A 24,602-nucleotide genomic window follows, 5' to 3' on the forward strand; every position below is an offset into this window, starting at 1 on the left:
GGTCGAGCAGACTGGGAGATAAAGAGGGGTGGAACTGATACAGAACAGATTTTGAACTTGTATAAACGGTTTAAGGTATGCTGTAAACTAATAATAGAGGCAGGCAACTTAGTAGATGCTCATGCCACACTAACACTCACAAGGTCAACACTAACTTTTCATCATCCCATTCTCACTGAAAGTTCATCTGACATCACGTCCCGTCCATTCTTACGTACATGTCAACTTGTTAGGATACTTCTTTCCTCTTTCTGCAAATTATGTAGCTATAACACTTCAGCTACTCTAGCATCCTTAAAATCGTCACTTTTCCGCCAATGCAGAGCTTTAGACTACTTAAAATAATTAATATCCTAGAAACTGTAGCTTGTACTATTTGCTACCTTTCATTTACAGAAAAGAGGGGAAAAGGGAAGCGAGGATCTTTTTACAGCAATATTATAACAAAACCGATGAGCTACGTTGGTTGCCAAAGAAAACCCAGCTTCAAGCAATTAGGTCAACTGCAAAGGGCCCTTCCACGGTGCTCAGCAAGCTGCATGACATTTCAGTACAGCTTCAACAAAAATTTACTTGCCCAAGTGAGTTAAGATCCTGCTGATTAAGGCCTCTTTCTTCCCAGTAACTGGGAGATTGTGAGCAGTTAGGTAGTACTTTAACTCTACCACGGTCAGATCCTTCAGCTGCATACAAATAAAATCAGAAAATAGAAAATTATCATTAGTCATGAGCAAGATTTGCCAAACTGGTCGGTAATGTATCATATCGAGCATACAAGACTGTACCGGTACATGATACCATACCGTAACGACACTCGATATGCTGAATCTTACCGTACCATACCGCATACCAATAATATAATAGGATAGTACCGGTACAGGATTCGGCACTGAGGTAGCAAAACTTGGCCACAAAAATCAAATAATGTCCTTTTTTTTTAAATATAGAACTATGTTTAGCTGTCCAGCCCCCTACGACAACTAGTTTAAATACTCTTTAACTGTTTATGGCCACCTTTACTAAAGAACAAAATTAGAAGAACCGTAGCCTAAATCAATAAACACACTCTCACCTTTCCATTTTCTGCAAGATCAGCCCAATCATAACTTGCACTCTCCCTTGCAGCAGTTTCAGCCATTGCTTTACGCTTTCTAGAAGCTTCACTTCCAGACCCTTTTGCAGCTGCGGTGTTGGCTTCCTCCTGATCATGGTTTTCACCATAAACAGATATTTTGAATTCTTGAAGTGCACGGACAATTCCTGGCCTGCAGATAATAGCACAAGTTTGACTGAATTTAGGATTATAGAAATGGAACATCAATAACAGTTGATAAATCAAATTGAAGGCCATAAAGGAAGAAATATTGCAGCATACAGCAGACGAGTCACCTAGACAGGCCTTCTTCATCAGGTAAGGTTTCATCTTTGATTTCTGGCATCTCATCTTCACCCAAAGCTAAGGCTTGCAGTATCCCATAATGTCTTTGTAAAGCTGGACAGAGAAACAATACAATATTTTATGTCAGAGTTATCAGGGCCAAAAATTTGCAAAGTAGGATGGCCAGTTCTGCATCCATTTGATGGGCATCAATCTGCATTTCGGTTTATACCAGTGATATTCTATGATGTGACAGGCTGAAGGTTAGAAGTAAAAGACAATGATGGACCCTCATCAAAAACCAGCCAAAAATAAACTTTCGGATCCATCATCAAGAGAGTAAGTCAATTGTGAGATAATAGGTGAAATAACTTTCGGATCCTTCAGAAGCTGGGCACAAGTTTAGATTGCTTTCTGATGCAACCCTTTCTTCATGTATGGGTACAACTTGTGACAACTTATTTTGAGCACAAGATTCTAGTTCAAACATATCGATAATATTTCCTATCTTATTTTGACAATGACTTATTTGTTACATTGAATTAAGTGGGGATGCAACTCTTTCTTCATGTGTAGGTGCAACTGGTGACAACTTATTTTGAGCACAAGATTCTAGTTCAAGCATATCAATAATATTTCCTATCTTATTTTGACCATGACTTATTTGTTACATTGAATTAAGTGGGCCTGCAAAAACTAGGAAGTTTCATAGGAGCTCTAAATATCATTTAATTATTTTTTGAATATTGAAATCATGTCTCAGATGTGTAAACAGAATTTACTAATAAAATCATCACAAATAAAACATGAGCTTTTCCAAAAGAAAACAAAAAAAGAAATAATGAACACTAACAAAAAGCTGAGATATATAATATATAGTATCAAATGTATTGTCACATGAACATATCTAGGTGGGTAGACAAATGCTTGTGGGTAGATCCTCTTCCTCTTTCTGATTGCACCTCTCCCACATCCTACCTTAATTCCTACCTTATTTGGAGCATGACTCAACTTATTTGTTACATTGAACTAAGTGGACCTTAGAAACATGAGAAGTTCCATCGCAGCTCTAATGTCATTTATTTATTTAAATATTGATATTAAGTCTGGATAATATCGGGTAGGGCTGTCCATGGGCCAAATAGCCCAGCCCATGAAAAACCAGGATCGGGATCGGAATTTTAACCCAAAAGCCTAATTCGGCCAAAAATTAAGGTGGCCTGATTTATTCCAAGCTGGACCTAGATGGGTTTTTGGTTCAAAATAAATAGGAGCCTAACTTGGACCTGCCCCAGCCTGAAATATAACCCACAGTAGGGTTGGGCCCAGGCCTAGGCCCTCGTGCTTTATTTTATCCAGGCCAGGCTCAAGCCTAAGTTCTAAAATCTGGACTTGCTTCAGATATAAGCCTGACCTGACCCACCCCGGTCCATTGGCAGCCCTAATATCAGGCATAGCTTATTGGATCGGTAAGAAACTAATATTCACTATTGCTATGCCCACATAATGCCGCTAAGGAGTGGACTGACAATATTGTACCGACACTCAATACGGCCAAAATACCGGTTAGGTGCTGGTACGAAAACCTTGCTTTCTACATTACACATATATAATTAATAAATAGAAGTTTTCAAAAAATCTTGAAGCACTTAATTAGCACTATTTTTATAAAATTTAGAATAAAAAAAATTATTTTATGAGTTAAATTACCTTCAACGTGTTTAGGTATATCTGAAGTAATCTTGATTGGCTCATTTGACTCAGCCATGTAGGCTAACAATCATGCAATTGGGAAGGTAAACATTAGCTGATGAAGTCAGCTTGAAAGCAATCAAATGGTAGATGAACTTCGAAAATTTTCAAGAACTGGTTTAAAAACTTGACCATTCTGTTTGTTAGTGCTTACAAATGAAAAGGAATATTTTTATGTGCTACAATTTACACTGGGTAAAGAAAAAGGTAAATAAAGGATGGAAAGAACAGAAAGAAACACATGCCTTAGGGAAAAGGACTTTCTATTCTTTCTTTTTTTCGAGGAAAAGAAAGAAGAGAGTTGTTTTTTTCATTTCGATATGAATTTGACCTAATTCTTTGGATGCATGGTTTATTATTAATGACCTAGTCAACCGCATACTTCTAAAAATGTATGATGCTCATGATAGATTGTTAATAACTGTACGTTTTATTAGAATGGAAAAGAAATCATAGGATGTTGATTAATACCAGGATTTGCAAACTGGCAGACTGAAAAGTCTTTTAAATCTATACGTCTTGATAAAGCAGAGGCTTTCTTGATTTGATCATCTGTGGCACGTGGTGCATTAGCATCAACAGCCATATGAAGCTGCAAATTAACTTGGATTAGTAAATTAGTAAATCAAAAAAGAGAACTGAACAATAATCAAAGTGCAAGTTTTCTTGCCTCTTCAACATGTCTAATATCATCTGAATATGGAAGATATATCATATGCATTCCAGGAGGCTCCACTTGACCACTTGAACTGGTTATTTCATCCTGTTTAAATGCATTTATTTAGCTAGTTTCACTAGATAGTTATTCAATACATAGTTGAATTCAGCACTTCAGGAACAAAATATACAAACAAGCACTTTAGAATGACACTGATATTCACAAAGAAGCCTTTCACATAAGTTATTATTTTTTTACAATAACTTATTATTTTTACCAGAATAAGGATTAGAGATCTTGTGATTTTTCTGAAACTCGATGTCCCTTCAGTTCTTATCACAAAATACAGATTTTATAAGTGTTATTTTCAAGTGAACATTACCTGTTATTACAGAACTTTACTTTCAATTTGTAAGTTATTCGACAAAGATATAGTTTTCAATTTAAGAATCATGATAATGCTAAGTTCCTTTGCTTTTCATTCTGCAAGGAAATCAGACTCAAAATTTTAAAATTCCACAACAATCGTTGCAGGACTATATATATAGATGATATTCTCATTGCATGACTCCATAATTTGATACTTTACTAGACTGATAGTAATCAAGATCTCAGCAACAAATTCTGAAAGCAGACCTCTTAAAAATAATCCTAAAGAAAAAAATATTTGTTCAAATTAATGATGTTAAGTAATTTTCTTGATAATACATTGTCTCCACATGCTTCTCGTGAAATAAAAATAATCAAGAGACTACACATGCATAAAAGTGTGAAACAACTAACTCTGGGTATGTGAAAACAACACTGGTTAATCCAGAAAAAATAACATATCCTAACAGCATAGTTGATCCAGCATTTACAAGGTCATCCATCCTTCTTGCCTTCTTGTCTTCCTACTCTTATATGTCATACTTCCTGGATATGTTTGAATAATCCAGCAGATTAGAGTAAAAAAAAGTATACAACATTATTGGATTCCTTAAGATTTGGGGTAAAGAACTATAATATTCTTTCTGATAAAGAAGGGATTATTCATTTTGAAGAATGTATAAAAGATTCCTAAAAGAATCAATATCCTTGCAACTGTTGATACATGTCTAACACCAATAATCAGCTATTTATAACCAAAATAATTATTTGGATGCCTGAAACATTTCCCTGCAAAGCGTGGAGTGCAATTTACCACATGGTGCAAGTGTTCATCCCGTATTATATCTCAAATTATGATATCTAAAAGAAATGGTTATATCCTGCATGAAGCGGCAAGATCTCAAATTATGGTGCTCAACATCAGATTCTAAAAGCAAGGTACTCGCTTTTACGAGCGTGCATATACAACTTCAATTTAGTGTTATGGATACACATAAGCACATATGTATGTACATACATGTACAAGCGTTAAAAGAGGTGGGTGAACTGGTACTCTTCTGATACAATTAAAGCTCAAATACCACCAATGCAAAATCAACATCTAAAATACCTAGAAAAACCAAAATCAAATGTTCTGTAGATATCCAACATAGATAAACAACATAGTGTAATGTTTTGATTTATTTTATGGTTTACAAGCACTCAAAATTCTCAAATCATCTATTTTGGTTTTTAATTTGTATAGATCCAGATAGTCTGGATCTCAACATATCCTACAGCACATTTTAGCAAACTAATTCTATTGCTACTGTCCATTTTAGGTCCAGTAGATGCATAAGTTAGATAATTCAAAACATGTGATTGGTTGTTTAGGTACTTTAAGTATTGCAGATCATGATCAAAAGGTGGATCCTTGATTTAAAAGGTTCACTATTGCTTCCTTTTCACTAGGATTGAGGCTCCAAGCCCAATGGAAAGAAGCTAGATCAACTCGCTCTCTTAACGTGATTTCCGATGCAATATCAACAATAACACAACAACTGTAACTATGAAAATTTCACTCTATTGAATGACGACTTTGCAACCTAATATATACATATATATGTACAGGCATTGTGGCCAGTGGAAAATATTACTTGCGCAACAAGGGCAACCAGCTGGGGATGATATAAACTTCCATAAAATGCAAGTGCAAACCTGAAAAATATTGCTAGAGTCAATACATGTAGCAACAGCAAAAAATAAATATTTTGTTAAACCACGAAGACTTTAAATGCTAGTGTGACCAATTATTTACCCATCCAATGTGATACAACATTCTCGTCAGTTCAATAACATTGCCAAATTCATTTTACTATTTTCTCTGTACTTAGATTCCAGCATAGATATGCATATAAATAGTTCTAGTAGATATAGAGTTAGGTGATGTGAAGAAATGCACTGACTAATACCGAAGAGAGCTTCATATAAAAGATGATAACTAGGATAGAAATATTAAAGTCAAATGTGACGATAATAAGACCAATTCTGCTGTATAGATCAAAGTGATAATTAAGCATAAGGAAAACATTGAACCAATTTCTAAAGGCAATTGGTGCCAAAGAACAATTGATAATTGTTAAACTTAATGCTATAGATTAAATATATAAGTAAAGGCCCACTAAAAGCTATATTAGTATGATTGCAAGGTCAAGACCAACTATATCTCTTGATTTTTCCCATGTTTCCGCTTTTCTGGTATATATATGCTAAATATTTTTTAGTGATATACTGGGTTTAAGATTGGGGAAAAAGAAAAAGGGAACGGGAAGGCATCAAATTTTTTTCAAATCAGTTTCATTACTTTATTGGATTCTGGCCTCCTATCATATATATGGAAATTCTCCATTTAGGAGCATTATGAGAACATCAATAAGTGCTATTATCATATATATTGTTGATAATGTTTGGAATCAATAACTTGTACCAATAGAAGAATCAAAATAATCTACCTTGTTATTGATGACTAAAAATTTAACAATAAAAAATGCGATGATCTTTCAAACCATACTTTAGAATTTAGATCACAGCACAATAAGCAGGCTTCACTATCTTAATCCACAAGACTAGACTAAACTTTTGCAGATACGGATGCTAATCTTTACATGTTCTATACATTTCCATTTTCAAGCGACATAAAGAACCTTTTGATATATCCTTAATAGTCCTAAAATGTTTGCGTCAACACTTTTGCTTCAGTTCCAGCTCTCATGCAAGGGCATTGAGAGGGTGACTCATTATACCTGGCAAAGTGGGATTTAACTTGGGAAATGTGTTGCTCAACTTTTCACTACACTATTATTGCATATCTTTGTTTGTTTCTGCCAGAAAACATATGTTCATACAAGCAAACTCATCAACAGCATAGCTTAGAAAGGATCTTTAGTCAAACTTTGGGATTAGCTCAAGAGTACCTGAACAAACAGGTGAGGCACTATTTGCTTACTATCCATGCTCAAGATGCATTAGAGGATGAGGCCAAATAACTGCAGAGAAGACTTCAACTGGCTATCCAAGAAAACTTACTTCACTTTAATTAGACTTTTTGAGCCTTAAGAAATTCCTCAAACTAAATGCTCAACTACCACAGCATGGGTACATAGAATCTCCAACATCACTCATGTCAAGGAAAATGATTCAGCACATACAAAGATTTCAGAATGAGCCAGACAAATTCGTTAGCAAGATAAGTCCCTGCAAAGGGATGGTGCAATAACTAAGCAAATGTTCTTGTAACCCTATGGCCTCTCAAACTTCTTATACATGAGGACTACATTGTTATCACAGATTTAAATCCTCTGCGCCAGCTATTTTATATATGTTGGTCGTTCTTTAGCTCGTGGACATCCAAGAAGAAAATAACAGTTTCTTAATCAAGCACCAAGTATGAATCTTTTTCTAAAACCTCTGTTCAAATAGCATGATTAAAATTATTTTTTCCCATAAATCATGACCAGTTTTATGCCATCCACCTCACTCTCTAGCAGCAGGCAACCGAGTATACTTGAACCGAGTTATCTATGTGCACAGCAAACTCATCAATGGGACTACACTTCAGTAGTGAAAGAGTAGAAACACGCATATTCAACTCCAACATATCACTCACAATGAGCAGCCTTATGTTATCTTTGCAAAAGCATTGCATGGATCATTTCTTCTTCATCTTTCATTCTAAGCTTCAATCCCTTCCAAAGGATACCTCAACTTACAGGTGAATGCAGAAGGAAAAAATAAGAATCATCTTTGCTTGTACAATTTGCATGCAAATGGAAGCATTCTTTTTTGTCATTCAATGGGACTACACTTCAGTAGTGAAAGAGTAGAAACACGCATAGTCAACTCTAACATATCACTCACAATTAGCAGCCTTATGTTATCTTTGCAAAAGCATTGCATGAATCATTTCTTCTTCATCTTTCATTCTACGCTTCAATCCCTTCCAAAGGATACCTCAACTTACAGGTGAATGCAGAAGGAAAAAATAAGAATCATCTTTGCTTGTACAATTTGCATGCAAATGGAGGCATTCTTTTTTGTCATTGCAAGTTTGAGTTGCATATGTCCATCTTTATTAGGAAGATCAGCATTTACTTTCAATAATTGCGTATGTCCTTTTACAAAATTCTTTAATCTTTTTTTCCTACATTTTACCCAGTAATGACAAGTTTACAAAGTCCGTACTTGACTTTCATAGCTAAGGACATATCCATGTAGGAAAACACTAGAAGGGTTTAGGCCCCATTTAGCATTGTTGTAGGTAGTAGAGCTTTTGTTTATAGAGCTTTGGTCAGCAGAGCTTTTAATAAAAAGTCGTTTGCTGTCTGGTAATCTGAAGTGTTGTGGAACTTTAATATCTATTTGGTAACCAAACCGACAAAATACTTTTAGTATCAAAAAATGATAATATAGGACATTATATAGTGCCTTTAGTTGCATAACCATTTGGACAATTTAAAATTGTTATTATGAAATATTCCTAATGTATAAATTATTTATTTTGATATTTAACCTAAATAATATAATAGATATAAAATTTTAAATTTATCATAAAATACAACAATACTTTAATAATATTATTATATTATATTATAATAATGAGATATTATTATTTTAGTATGATATGAATATATTATATTATAATATTATTAGTGTATAATAATATTATATTGATATAACATGATTATTATAATGCAATAATAATGATGATAATAGTATAATATTTTTATAATGTTATATAATATAATTTAATATTATGATAATATTATTATATTACATTATACTATACTATGTTATAATTTTTCTTGTAGACCTTTTTCAGCTTTTGGATGAGCTAGAAAGTTGTTTCAAAATTTTTTACCAAGCACCTTAAAATCACCCAAGAGGACCAAAAGCTCTTCAAGTAACACTATTTCACCCTCCAAAAGTAATGCCAAATAAGGCCTTAAGTTATAGGCATGTATGGAACCATACCTCAAAACCTTTACATGATTTTACAGGTAAAATTATATATGTACTGGAATATATAAAGAACAAGGTTCTAAAACTTGGTTGGGTTCCAGTTTTGGTCATCTAGATAGAACTTTGACATTGGTAGTTTTGATAGTTTAGCTCCCAGTTTGGGTCAAAGAGGTTTAGAGAAAGATTCCAATAAAAAATTAAGAAGAAACATCAAGAAAAGTTATTTCACATCATTTGTTGTATTTTGAGTTAGTTAGGACTTAGGAGCATAATTTACATAGTTTGGATGGTTTCACGTTGAAACTAAATTACTAATACAATAAATATATTATACTTTTCCCTATTCCTATAATTTTCCTACATTTTTTTACTATTTTCTAATAATTTCCTTACTTTCTCTATTTTTTATAATTTCTCATATTCTCTCTAATTTTTACAATTAATTAAACTTTTCACTAAGCATATTCTATTCTATTCTATTCCATTTTAATAACTCAACTAAGTAAGATAAAAACCATTTAAGCACATTTTATTGTATTTCATTTTACTCATCAGCTGAACATGAAAAATTCATTTATTTACCAAAAAAAATCATTTAAGCATATTTCCCTTTATTTATTAGAATAACCCATCTAAGCAAGAAAGATCCATCTAAACAAAAACCTATTTTATTTCACTATTTTATTTTATTATATTATTTTATGCTAAAGAACTAGAGAAGAAAAAAGCACTCATGCAAGTAAGATAAAGAATCATAGGAACATGTATCTCTTTCCAATTAGTGAAGACACATCAAGACTGCATCTTGCCCACTATAGTAACAAAGCTTAGCCAAAGTAACGTAGCTTAAAAAATCAGAGCCTTAGACGACTGTGACATTTCAAAATATTAACAAATTGAACAAAATATTAGAAAAGGTTGAACATATATACTTATTAAACCAAAGAAAAAAAAGATCAAAAGCATTAATTTCAGTCAATTTCGGCTGAAACTTGGACAAAACTAGCAAAACTGACTGAAACCAAAAAAAATTGGCCAATTTCAGACTAGGCTAGGCCAAAACAATTCGTTTCGGCACTTTAAACCATGATGGAGAGGCTACCAGGTGGGGGAAAGAAAATTCAAGGCATACATAAACCTATCCATGTATACAATATAAATAATGTATTAAAGAATGTTCAGTACCTAGGAGAAGTAGCTGCAGCTGTCCATTGAGGCCCCTTTATGTTTCTCACAAATAAAATGTGTCTTGATTAATGACATTAGAGAAATGAATCTTTAAATGGTTATCATGAAAGAAAGCAGTAGGGGATGAAGCTTCACAAATCAGTTTGATCAAAATAAAGTGAATGGAATGCAGCTTGAGTTATCTGCCAGGTCAACAGAATTGTCTAAATTTAGCAATAAGAAATTTGTAAGCTGATCTCCTTGGATACCATGGTTATACTACCAGAAATGCCGAGAAAAAAAGATACTAGAAAGGCTCAACATCGGGAGTGAGGGATGTCGCACCTTAATTATGAACCTTGCTACGAAGAAATTTTTAACACAGAATTCAGAGAGTCAATTCCAGATGAATGAAACAAGGATTGTCAACAAATAGGAAAGCTTATGCAAAGTGAAAAAGGAAGTTTCAGACAAAAACATATGTTCAGTCTACAAATATAGAACCAAAATAATACTGGCACTTCAAAACTACAATGACGAATAATACAAGCCAGCCAGATAATGAAAACTGAAAATGTCTTAGTACTTGCTAAAAAAGATATCGATACTACTTATATTTTCTATGCGAGCAATGATTTAGATTTTCTGCTCCACCTTAAGCTACTACAAGAATTAGCTATTACGTACTAACCGTTGAAAGCGTAACATTGACCTATGTAAAGCAATGAAAATGCGAGTACTTCCAACAATTTCCTGCATCATATGAAAAATGCGATTAATCACACCAAATGTAACAGTAAGCTTATGAGCTTTCTTTTTTGTGTGTGTGAGAGAGATAGAGAGAGAGGGGGGCATTTGATATCTAACAATGGATAATTGAACACTGAAGTCTGAACAGAAAGCTCCCTTTGGTAGACATAACTTGAATAAATAATATATGCAATAAAACATATGGAAGATTAACTTAAATTGGATATGTCCATTCCAAGTGATTTCGCTCACGGAATGTAATAGGCCGTTTACATTATCAACTTAAAGTGAACTTCAACATTTAATAATGACAGAATAATCAACAATACAAATATTAAAGACATTTCATATCATATGGCAAAACAACTAGTCTTTTAGCTCTCTCCTAAGCTTGAACTAAACCATGTAAATCCTTTTAGACTAGTTGTCCCGCACATTCCTTCCTCGGATGATAAGTCAGTTTGAGACTTCTAGATGCATGCACTACTCAATAAGCATCAATGAAATCTATCAATTTCGATAAGAATGCCAAATCATAAATTGTTGAAGTAGCACATACAACGAAGAAATGTCATTTGTTGTCCTGTTTCAAACTTAGAATTTGAATGCTTAAGGACTATTCATCCCAGCCCAAAATCCCACATTAAAGACATTAAAGACAAAATCTGAATTTGGTCGAATCAACTATCTTAAACAAGGCAGAGAGTAGGTTTGAAAAGTCCACAGTGGGTGGGATATCATGGGCCTAAGTCTCGAGGGAAAAGATTAGAGGCAGCAAGCAGGGGACTAGACCATGCACTTCAGAACAATAGGTGGGATCCAGCTTCCAAGTGTCAAGGAGAACCCAATGGCGACGGAGAACTTATTGCAATGGATTGCAGCGGCAAGTTAGGTGGACAAGCTGCAGCATTATCGCCATAGACACCAACCTTGTAACATTTGTTGCAGTGATAGGGCTCCCAAGCAGCAGGAGCAGATAGATGGGGGGCTAAAGAGAGGCAAAATAGGGTTGTCTATTATATCAAACTGATATATTTTCCTTTTCCCAACAAGCACTTGGTCTTATCTCCCTCTAGAGCATGTCCAGAGAGAGATGACCATATTAAAATGCATCTACCAAAAAGGGTGTACATATGATTCCCCTTATATGTGAATGACCATAAATCAAGGTTAGGCAGAGCTATAGGTGGCACATTCCTGGCCTAAATTCATATGTGGCTGCAGTATTGGAATTAAGTAAAGCCTTCACCTGAAATTCTTCACACAAACCCTACCACAAATAAGGACTGTTTCGCTCTATCAACCCTAACTATAGCACTGCCTTTGGATTTCATTCACTAAGCAAACATTAGATTTTTGTTCCCCTTATGGTGTGTCTCGTACCATATGAGAATAATTTACATAAATATTTCATAAAAGAATCTTTTCAGAAAATCACTAATGGTTCCTCAAGTCTTTTGCCATTGATGATCATGTCATCAGAGTTCATGGTCACAATACAATTTCATCAAAGCAATTAACATTCTAGCAAGCAACATACCAAAACACTACCGAATCCATGAATGAAATTTTAAGCTTTAATCAAAATAAAAGGCAGCATTCTCACCTCATCAGTTGGAAAAATAAATGTAGATGGCCTCAAATTGTGATAATCTTTTAAACAATCCAATGGCTTGAATCCTAAAAGGTGAAGCTGACCGTCTGAAATGTTCTTTATCTTAGATAGTTCATCCATAGAAAATTTTATGATTTCACTGCAAAAGTATAAGATTATAAGGCAAACAAACTAATTCAAAAGAGTCAGCGAACACGATAAAATTATACTCTCAGGCTGTGTTTGGCATCGTTAACACTTTTCTTTTTTAAAAAAAAAGGAAATAGGAATTCTCTTTCTATTTTTTTTAAGATTTCTGGCAACAGAAAACATGTTTGGTTCACTCTTTTTTGTTCTTAACTACGAGAGGAGCTGCTCAACGAGCTGGTGGGGAGATCGAGCATCGTTGATGGCCTCGTGGTCAGGGTGTTCACCAAGGGTCTCAAGGACAGAGCAGATCTGGGCAAGGACGAAGACGGCAGTGGCCATGGCGAAGTCCAGCATAGCTGTTCAGATGGCCACACGACATCGCCAGTACACGACATCGCCGTCCTCGCCAGCGGGGAGCCCCTCGAGGGTGTAGGGGAAGGTGGAGCAGGGGAGAAGGCAAGGAAGAGGAGGTGGCTCCAGTGAAGGAGGCCACAAGGCTGGTACGCGACTCTTGCACCTACCTTCTAAGTGCTTCGTAGTACCTTTTACTAATAGATTTGTTTCCTGCACCTACAACCGAATCCACTCATACACACACTCTATCCCATTTCAGGTAACAAAGGTCCCACATCTCGTGATCATCAAGACAATTTATAAAAGTAAAGCAATAATCATATCAATGAAGGAATTGTTCAACAAGTGGTCATAATACCACATCAGTTAGAGAAGGGACCTTAGCGGTCCTCATATACTCACAAGCCCATCAACCTAGCTTAAGCATTTGGGTTGGACTTTAGCAAGAATATATGCAAGAGTAACCAACTTTCCATCCTTAAAAGAAGTCATCTTATCAACTTGGGATACAAAAGTAGGAAACAAGTAAGACAAAATGATAAAAAAGAAATTACATGTAAACATGCCATGGAAAAGGTAAAATTTCATGCAAGCAAAAAACCAAGCCATGAATACCAACTTCTTATAAGGGTGAAAATATGTATGCGGCTCCTGAACTAGAGCTCCAGTGTCTGCGCATATAAAGGACCTTTCCGTCTGCCAAACCAACAAATGAACATATGTTATAGCACTATAGAAGAGCCTAAATAGTACAAAAAAGGGAACTTAATGGTAATGCTTCAAAATGTCTTTAAATGTGTTTTTTACTTCAAGTAATCATAAAATGTATCTTTGAGTATGTTCGAGTGACTACAAATTCTCAAGCATATAAGCTAGCGATGCAAATATATGATGCAAGAATATATGCAATAAGGAGACATCTTGTATATCTATGTGTATACAAGTACAGCACTATTAAAGATTATTTAAGCTTTGAAATTTCAAAAAGACGTGGAATCTCATCCTAAATCAGACAAATATTCATTAAATTAGGCAGCTTTAAAAAGTTAGCATTTTGAGATCTTACCTTAACATTACTTATGAATAGAGACATTATCTATGAGGTAGACTAGTAAAATAGTTGTCCAAGGTTTTAAATTTTGTGGGATGGGATGTATCACCGTCCAGCGTCATCCCGACACTTGGGATGGGGGATGTCTCTGGGCGCGCCAATCAAGATGCTATGGTGGCAGGACAGTCCCATCATAACATTTGGGACAGTATACGTTCTGGCATCTTGCAGGACATTCCATAGGGATTTGAAACCATAATTTACAAATAGCTTATGACAATTATATTTTGAAGAATCCGGTCCATAACCCAAGCCTAACTAGACTTGGGCCCAGGCCTAATCAAATCCACCTCCCCAACCCCTTTCTTTTCTTTCTCACACAACCACCCACTCTTCTGCCCGTACATGACGCCCCCTCCCTCACTCTCCTCTTCTTCACACGAGCGCCACCACAGCACCACCGTCTGTCTCTCGTTCCACCACCATCTACCCATGTTCCTTTGCTCCATCTCTCTTCATCACTCGCCCCATCTCCTCCCTTCTCTCTCCCGTAAATCCATCTGCCCTAATTTTTCTCCATTCTCTTCTCCGCAAGGGTTCAATGTGGTACATTAGACCTACTCCGCATAGGTTAAGTGGGGCAAAGCTACTCCACAAAGGTTAAATACAGTATACTGGACTTACCCCACAAGGGTTAAATGTGGTAGACCTTCTCTGTAAGGATTAAATGCGGTACTTTAGACCAAGCCACACGGATAATGTGACCATAGTCTCATAGATTGATGAGTTGAGAACTATTTCGGAGAATAGCTTACAAATTGATATTTGATAATATATGCGAAATATTGATTGCAAAAATTCTATCTTTATTAACTATTAATTTGTTTATGCATCCATAATTTGTTAAAAACTTCTTTTCTTGTACTTACTCGATCCATCTAGTTATTATTTTGGATACTTATTGGGCTTTTTGCTCACTATTTATCTCTTTCTTTTCAGAGCCTAAGGCTTAGGAGTGGGCACAGAGTGCTTGGAGTGTAAGCTTAGAGCAACACCCAAGACCTACTATGGACCCAGCCTTGTTACTTTAGTTTCTTCTAGGGGAAACCATCTTTTGTAAACGTTGTTTTGGAGAACTTGTTAAACCTTGGAGTATCTGAGAAGTTATGTTAGTATGTGGATTTGTTTTGATAGTTAGCTTGTGGTATTGTTAATTCTGGTTATTTTTATGCTTTGTGTGTGGCCAACCCAAGCTATTAGAAATCTAGATAGTTTGAAACTTTACGCTTGCCTATGTTTGTTAGGTAGTTGTTAGAATTGGTTAAATTGTTGTTGATAGGTTATCACCTTGCATGCTCGTGGGGCCTATCCTTATGCATAAAGAATGAGAGTTGCCATATATAGGCCCTTTCCGGGACAGCAAGAAATTCACCACGCACAGGTGGAAAATACACCCCTTATTGCTAATTGAATTATAAGCAGGAAAACCCCAAACTTGCCTGAACATTATGGCAAGAAAAAGTTTGATTCAGAGGGAGAAGAAGCGGCAGAAATTGGAACAGAAATATCTCTCAGCTTCCACCGCCAAGTTCGGGTCATGACAATATTAATGCACATAATTATATTAATCCACATATCATGTTCGTAAGCTGCAAGAAGTGCTACTAAAATTGAAAGATTACCCATTAACATAACCCAATTTTTTGGTGACCATCCATAGTTCTAAATTATTTTGCAGATATATCACTTCAGATATAGTGGTGCACATGCTTATTTTCTAAGCTATGAAGGTCTGCATTATTATAAGATTATTAAAAATAATTGAAATTGCAAAGATACCGAAGAATAAACTGACTGAAAAGTTCAGTGGGGCAGATCAGCACTACACTAACAAAGAACTTCAAAAATTCCAATAGCAGTCACCATTTGCAACACATAGTTCTATAAACTTACCTCAATGAACATGGAGTTATCTCCTAATAAAAAAATTTCTTTAGAAGAGCATTCATTTTCTCTTGCAGCATTATAGAAGTCAAATTGCCATTGCAAATTGAAGAGACACTTATAATTATATACAAAAAATCTCTATGACAATAGCTTCACTAAAATTGGTTTGGAAAATTATGACCTTATCTCCATCACTCAGATATTCCAGTAGTAATCACACTCTGCAACATAGTCATAAATAGATAATAGCTGAACCGAACAAACATGAAGTTTTGCTTCTTTATAGCAAGTGAACACACAAAATTGAAATAATAACGAATGAGAGGTCTTGGAATGTTCTACCAATTGAGGCCCACGCAATACATTAATAAAGCTAGGCTGAACTTTAAGATTTTCAGCCACAATCACACTAGGCCCATGGGTATGCACGGCGAAAAAGTCCCGATGACAAATGCCTCAATAAAGTGGCTGTAATAAAATTATAACCTCAACTGAGTAGATTGTTCACTGAATGCAGTACAAAGCATCCTAAAGAGCCATATCTGTAGCATTTCCTGATCTTTGTCCACCATATTCGCTGTCTCTTGGCCCAAATTTCCCTTTCTTTTACTTCATTTCTTCTTCATGACTTTAGAGCATCCTTCAAAGTCGCACGAAGCACAAGGACTTCAAACGTCTTATCATTCACTATTCAAACTTGATAAATTCACTCCCTAAATGGTGCAGTTTTGGAAAACTTGATAAAAGAAGGTGCCGATGAACATTATGATTATTCTAAAACCATAACTGGAAGATCAACATCAAAGGTCACTAGTCACATAAAAAATTGTTGCAGAAACAAAGGAACCTCTTAGCCAACTGGCTGAATAGATGGTCCAAGTACCTTCAAAATCTACTTTCTAATACCATAAACACACCTATGATCTTAAGCAGGGTTATGAACCATGCTTGGCCCAGGATTGCCTTAAATTTAATTTGGGCCTTCAATTTGGGACATGGTACAATCCCATCTTAATTGGCTAGGTCCTAGACCAGCCCTGCAAACAGGCCCTACTTCACAAGATATTTCCAAGATTATACAGAAGCTTTAAACAAAAGCGAACACAACAGAGATCAAAATTCGAATCACTCAAGACATGCAGAAAATGATCTTAAAATAGGCAAGCTAACAAAAAAAAACAAAACAGAACAACAATATCAAGGATATCATTTGAAAAATGCATGAGGAATTTGTTCATATAGAAACTGGCATAATTAATAGATATGAAGACATCAATCAATGGGCCTATCGACATCAGAATGTATCTGTCTCACTTACACATCACCTCACTGGTTTCACACTTCTGATTATAGATCTAAAGCCACATAAGGAAATGTTGTTCACTAATAATGGGTATTTGCTCCATAGACATTGCTTTAGCCCAATGAAAAATGGACACAAGCAAAAAATAAAACAGGATTATCTAGTGTTCCTTCATGCTGCATATTTTTACAAGAATATTCCAAATGGCCCATCAAGCCTAGTTTTACTTTAACATTTAAATTTTAGACAATAATATAGCAGTAAATTAGGAGATTTTTTTTTTCTCTTTCAGCAAAACCTACTTGCACTAGAAATCTAGAATATGCAAACATACACATTCAATTCTATCTTGAACATGTTACTTTCTTAGCAAAGCAATAATTTATAGGGTTAGCAAGCCAAAATTCACAAAATACACCAACCTTGCTTTTATCATTGCATTTACCTTAGGTCCTTATATAAAAGTGACATATAGAAAAATATTCAAATTATAATTTAATGAATTTAAAAGAGGGGGTGCAGGATTAAACAAGGCTGTGTGGCACCAAATACAATACTTGTATATTTTGGGGGGTGCAAGAAGCAGAACACTTTTACAGAGTATTACCCTCACCTTTAATGGAAGATTAGTAACAGAATCAAGCCACATTATTTGTCCTAAAAAGAACAAAGCAACAAATTCCTCAATTAATAATATGAACATCACAAGGGAGTGTCTTCGTGACACCTAATTAAAAGACTACGAAAACACTTGGATAACAGTGGCGCATATACCTGGTGAGGTTGGGCGGATCAAAGCATATGTATTCACTTCAATACAGATGTCATTTGCAATAGAGAATCTGATGGTTTTGACTTTGCGCTTCTTAAACATTCGTTTTCTCAGCTGATCTGTCATATCTTCCAATCTGATATACACAAATTACCAAATCAAACAACAAAGGAAGAGCAGGATGAAATCTAAACAAAGATTCCATGTGATTGCAAAATTAAGAATGTAGACAATAAGTTGCTTATAAAATAGACCATGATCATGGAACAGGGCAGACCATTCTCAGCAAACTCCGTAACTCAAACCTCCAGGATCAGATATCTATCTAGAAACTAACATTAATGTAAGTCATAAGCATGCCTACAATTCTACTTTATGTATTAGCTGCAAAGCAGCCAAATGAATAAAAAATGGCACCACTTTTAAGTGGCTAAGACATAAGCATAGTCATGCATGAACAGGCAACCCAATCAGCCGCTGCTGAAGTAATAAATTGAGGGTGTGACAATTTATATGGTATCATAGCGTAAGTGAATAAATCATAAGCCGTAGAGTCAGACATAGGATGTGTAGGTGGACAGACACTAGGAATATTGGGATGTTAATTTATGATGATTGTGGCATAAATTATCTTAATAAATTTATAACTAATTGATACGTTTATTAAGAGTTTGCTGCTATCTGACAGATATAGGTTAAGATGCCTCCACATTGGACATCAAAGGCTGCTCAAGATGTTGTTAGAGAGGCATCAAACCAACAGGATAGTGGCACTTCCCAACAGGTTGGTGGCACTCATCAACGGGAAGGAGTCATTGATTCTGCTAGGAACCATCAGAAAAAACAACCGGAACCTAATATAGCCCAACTAATGCAGACATTAGTTGGAATGATGCAAACACAGCAACAATTGTAGCAACAGTTACTGCAAGAATGATAAATGCAACAACAAGTGCAAACACAGCAACAATTGTAGCAACAGTTACTGCAACAATGATAAATGCAACAACAAGTGCAAACACAGCAACAACAAGGATGTGAAGAGCGGCAAGAGCAGTGAAGAAACATTGCAGAGTTTAAGAAGCTGGCTCCACCAGCTTTTAAGGGGACTATAGAACTGTTAGAAGCTGAAAATTGGCTTATGGAGATAGAGAAAGCATGTGTTGTTCAAAGATGCCGTGATGATGAGAAGATCCTTTATGCATCCTGTATGTTGCAAGGTGAGGCATTCAATTGGTGGCGGATGCTGGAATGCAAATATGAACACGATAGGGAATCACTCACTTGGGAAAGATTCCGAAGAGCATTTTATGACAAGTACTTTCCTTGGAGCATGACTCAAAAAGAGCATAAGTTAATTCGTCTAAAACAAAGACATATAACCGTTGCAAAATATAAGGCTAAATTTACTGAGGAAGCTAAATTTGTTCTAAATTTGATATGGACCATGCTCGATTGATATTGATGTCTCATAGTCCTATGAATTTTTTGATTTGGAACATGAAATATGTTTTTGAGAAAAAGAGTTCTTATTCGAGACAAATTTGGACTCGCAACCAGACCGTGTTTCGTTACCCTGTCAGTGAGGGTTGTATGTTGGCATTTCGATACCCTGCCAATGAAGGTTATATATTGGCACTTTGATACCCTACCTTTGATGGTTATATAGGGCACTTTGATTATTACTGAGCTCATATTCTGGCCCAACCATATGGTATAACTATGGTCATAGTTCTTGGATGTCAAGATGAACTTGATGTTTTGAAAAAAATTAATTTATAAGCAAACTTTAAATTTTGAAATGACTGGATTTGCATGGATATTGTTTCTGATAATATTGTATACTTAGATTTGGTTTTGAATTGATGTATTTTGCATACTTATTTTTAGTATATTATTATTTATCTTATGGCTTGATTTATCTAGCTAAAGTATTCATTATTTACTGGGCTGGAAGCTCATGATTCGAAATCTTACTATTTTTACAGATTTCGAGAACTAGCTTGACCTAGGGTTGCATTATGGGAGAGCGACTAGAGCCAGAAATTTTGGCATCTTTAGTTTAGGTTCCAGTTTTGTTAAAGTTTGATGCAAGACTTTTGAATATTGCACATTTTGTGAGACATTTAATTTTGATTTAATTATTTAAATTAAAAGTTATCTAAATTTATTTCGTTATTTGTTTATGATATCATGTAGAGATGCCATGCATGTTTGTGGAGAGAGTTTCCTATAAGCATGTGACAGCTGCCGTAACCTCCAACTCACGATCTCGGGTTGAGAGCATGATAGAAAGTCATGCCTTTATCATGTCTAGGCCCAAAATAAATTCAGACGGTGTATATCTAATATGATACAAACCAACTGATGTATATATAGTTCTTATATATTATTTTTATCAACAAGAATTCAAGCTATTATGTAAAATAGCTTTTAAAAAGTGCGAGCGATATTCAAAAGTAAAGCAAGCAAGAGCCTTTTCCCACGGAAAATTAAACTAGAAGAGCAACTTAATCGTAGAAGTTTAAGAGACAAGAGAAGCAGCTTAGGTTTCCTTTCTTTCAAAAACCATTGCTTAGCCCCCTAGGTTTAAATTCCATGAAGGTGTTCTAGGATTGTAACTAAAGGAATGATGATGTAAAGGACATTTGTGACTCAACACATATGGCATGGGCCTATGGGCTGTGAAGGCTCGCAAAGCTAATTTTGGTTGGGCCTACCACCCAGGGATTGTAGCCCTCTAAAAGGCATTTGTGATACAACACATGGCATGAGCAACAAAAGCTTGCAGAGCTAATTCGGGTTGGGCCTACTTTGTGGAAATTGTAGGGCCTTCTAAACAAGGTAAGGCTACGAGGCCTTTGTGACACTCTTATTTCGGTCTTTTCATTAGTTACTTTTAATTACTCCTACTTTGGCCTTTGTGACACTCTTACTTTGGTCTTTTAATTACTCATGCAAGTTAATTAGATGGAAGGAGAGTCTAACTGAGATATGCAAGTTCAATATAATTTATATGAAACTAACCAATTTTTAGAAATCTTAATAACTTTCAAAAGACAAAGTTGTTCAGCTAGCATACATTTCACCTGCAGATGGCAAAAACTGGGATATATCATCACCTTCCAATCCAAGCAATTCCTGCAATACCAAGAGTGCAATACTTTTTATTGATGCAAATGAATCCATATCCAACAACATTTGACTGAAGAAAGCATTAGATATTGTTGAAAGAGGTTAAACATACAGCATAAAAAATGGATACGTTGAACTCCTCATCTGGCCAACTCAAAGGAAGAAGCTCAATTGAGATGCCAAGGTCTTGTGTGTCCTAGAGAACATGTAAGAAATTGGAAGTTATTAAGTAAATATTGATATGAAAAATTTAAACCACAAGACAAATGCATGCACATATTTGTGTGTACTTATGTTTGTGCATATGTGTGTCTGTGGGTGTCTGCGACTTAGAGGACATCTGATAATTTACTAAATAAATGTTAATGCATAAAAAACTAAGTCACAAAACAAATGCATGCTTGCATGCAAGCATTCATGCATGTGTTTCTGTCGATGACAAAGCAGCAGTACTTTAGCACGTTGTAGTGTCATCCTAATCATGTCTGTTTTCGTTGCCCCTGTTATACTCCCAAAAGGATCATCTTCATTAGTGAATAGTAGAATTCGCTTGCTCACAGATTTTGCGGATCTGAGAAATTATCAAATAACAAGGATACAAGATTTAATTAGTAGAAGCACATGGCACAGTTAAAAAACAGGATGATCAGTGATGGTGGGTGGGGCATTGTAAGGAAGAAGGGAGTGCAAATCCTACCCCTTGCGCAATAGTGCCTGTGCAACCCAAAGAGCATTGTATAAGGAATTCTCTCGAGATCCAGAAACAATACCATATCGACTCCCAATGTTGCTCATAAATGTATCTGCATGGTCTCATAATCAGGAGTTGACTCGTCATGAAAAATAAGATTCAGAATATTCATGTATTTTCACTCCTTTTCAATTATTAACAAGCATGTTTTTTTCTCAACAAGAGAGAGAGAGAGAGAGAGAGAGAGAGAAACGAGGCATATCAAGTTAGTATTTCGGAAGTTGTAACAGAGGAAATGTATCAGAGTTGCAGAACTGCTTGTCTTAATGCAATAAGAACAATGGATTGTGATTCTCTATCAGATATTAGGACTGCAAATGGATTGGGTCAATCCATGAACCTAACCTAGTTAGGCCCAGTCCAACCCAGCATTTTAGACTGTTAAGGACTGGGTCTACAAATGGCCTGTTTGAAAACTTGGTTCTGGCACATATGTTTTCTGACCCAGCTCAGACCTGAACCAACCCATGTACTAAATGAGTTTAAATTGGTCAAACGATAGATGACCCAATATAGATCAGCCTCGTAAAATTAGACTCAACACAAAAACCCATGATTTTGTAATCTCTAAACACTCTATCACTCACCCTATGGCTATGTTTAGGTTTGAATATGGTGTTTTATGCCTGTTTATTTAGAGGTTGAAGGCTCAATTAAGGTTGAATCATGTTTGTGTCAGTGACATTAGGGGTAACAGTCCACACTACTTCCCCTTTTTTGTTCTCTACACTTACCTATCGTGCATGTTGTTATTATTCTATTTTAAGCATAGAATAAATTGTCTAAGTTCTACTTATCTTGCATGGAACCCAAATCTAGACCAACTCACTCCCAGACCCAAATGCACGGTGTTGGGTTTTGGCCATCCTAAATAACCTGAAGTGTGTAGAAGCTTTTCCATGAACCTGAACCAACTCAATTATTCAACAGGTTGGGTCCACATCTAAAATCATGACCCAAAAGCTCGTGTCCAGGTGCCTGGCCCAATCGTAGGCCTACCAAACATGAAGAGGTCCGACAATGTTTTTGAGCTTTAGGGTTTTTTTTCCATGAATCAAATACTAGCACTTGAATTCAAAATTTTAATGGCTTCTTCCACTTGTGTAGAATGTTGTATTATTTAACATTGCCCTTGTTTAACTATAACCTGAACCATAATATCGGGATTGCTTATTATCTAAATCTGACAACTCTTATTTTGCATGTGATAAATTAGTATTGTGTATGAACAGTCTCTATAAGATTCACTACCACAAAGAATTCTTTTACAGGGAAATACTTGAAGGAGGGTGTATTTGAAAGATTAGTAGACCGCCTTTGTAGCAAACATACACTTTGATAGTGCCTTTGGAAAATGTTTTTAGTTTAAATAAGAGAAAACAATATATACATAGCTGATCAAATGAGTGTTACAATAATTTATTCTATTTTTCAAGAGAGAGATGGTCTAAGGACAAAGTAGGAAAACAAAAGAAACAATAGGTGGGACGCCCTAATAGTTGCACAGGAGTTTTAGCTGAATCAACTAATTGAACGATCTGAGAACAATCTCCTATGGATGTCTACTTAACTAGCTTTTGGTTATACCTAAAGGTTAAAAAACCAATGGGACATTGGTCGGTTGGCTGGCACTTCTCCTTGGCAAGCTCCACAAAACCGGTACCAAAAATTGTACCAATATGTTGACAGTTTGGTACGTTAAGTTCAGTATGGTGCAGAACACACCATGTGCCGAGGCAGGCTTCCAACACTCTTTTCTCACTCCGTCCTTGGTACTAGCTAAAACTGGGTAGTACAAGTCATTACCATGCAATACAGGATGATTCCGCTCAGTCTACACTAGTACTAGCAAGTTTGGCTTACAAACCAAACCGAATCTTGGTACATGGTATGGTCAGTACAGGACTATAAGTGATGGAATGGCAGACTTTGCACCTTGGTACTTACAAAAGAGGTTCCAAGTTCAATTAGGAAAGGTGGTACTGCCACATTTCTTCTCAAAAATAAAAAATATATATATCCAAAGGTTACAAACAAACTAGCAAATTTTCTAAACTTCTGATTATTATGACATGAGATGACAATTATTTGATATCTTCATGGAACAAACATTAGATACAATTGTTAGAGAAAAAAAATATAAATCATCTCTAACAATTACCTTCTACATAAGAGAGCTCTTTAATTAACCTTGCTGTTGGCCTATCAAGACATTCTCTGTCCATAACATTGAAGACATAGACCCCATTTAAATCCTGTAAGTTTTTCTTTTCCTTCTGTAACAAGTAGAAAGCATAACATGTGATGAGTTTTTAACAAGAAATACATTGTCTCAGAAACAGAAATGCATGCAGCCAAGTAGTTCAAATTATGAAGAATAAGTTATCATTAGATAGATATAAAACTATAGATGCAAGTATACAAACCATCAAATGGCCATACACAAAAATATCGGGTAGATATGGTTTATGAT

General features: G+C 35.5%; 1 protein-coding gene across 3 annotated transcripts in view; it reads right to left on the minus strand.

The window, feature by feature from the left end:
• Window positions 1-35: 35 nt before the first annotated feature.
• The window catches only part of KU70 (ATP-dependent DNA helicase 2 subunit Ku70-like protein), a 30,640-nt gene continuing 6,073 nt past the window's right edge, over window positions 36-24,602 (minus strand). The window contains exons 4-19 of one of the 3 annotated variants that reach the window (XM_008787881.6): window positions 24,291-24,405; window positions 22,076-22,181; window positions 21,832-21,949; window positions 21,491-21,574; window positions 21,326-21,384; window positions 18,246-18,379; window positions 18,085-18,128; window positions 13,790-13,866; window positions 12,679-12,826; window positions 11,014-11,075; window positions 5,795-5,855; window positions 3,801-3,893; window positions 3,602-3,722; window positions 1,390-1,492; window positions 1,073-1,265; window positions 36-683 (exon numbers count right to left, since the gene is read on the minus strand). In XM_008787881.6, the coding sequence (XP_008786103.3) occupies window positions 570-683; window positions 1,073-1,265; window positions 1,390-1,492; window positions 3,602-3,722; window positions 3,801-3,893; window positions 5,795-5,855; window positions 11,014-11,075; window positions 12,679-12,826; window positions 13,790-13,866; window positions 18,085-18,128; window positions 18,246-18,379; window positions 21,326-21,384; window positions 21,491-21,574; window positions 21,832-21,949; window positions 22,076-22,181; window positions 24,291-24,405 (1,632 nt within the window). In that variant the 3' untranslated portion in view covers window positions 36-569. Of the gene's footprint in view, window positions 684-1,072; window positions 1,290-1,375; window positions 1,493-3,601; window positions 3,723-3,800; window positions 3,894-5,794; window positions 5,856-11,013; window positions 11,076-12,678; window positions 12,827-13,789; window positions 13,867-18,084; window positions 18,129-18,245; window positions 18,380-21,325; window positions 21,385-21,490; window positions 21,575-21,831; window positions 21,950-22,075; window positions 22,182-24,290; window positions 24,406-24,602 lie in introns of those variants that run through there. The other 2 variants (XM_039122146.3, XM_088703915.2) reach the window with 2 other exon arrangements.

Source organism: Phoenix dactylifera, chromosome 9 (assembly GCF_051530095.1).
Source record: "Phoenix dactylifera cultivar Ajwa chromosome 9, Ajwa_hap1_PhDact_Kaust_v1.1, whole genome shotgun sequence".
Classification (NCBI taxonomy): Eukaryota; Viridiplantae; Streptophyta; class Magnoliopsida; order Arecales; family Arecaceae; genus Phoenix; species Phoenix dactylifera.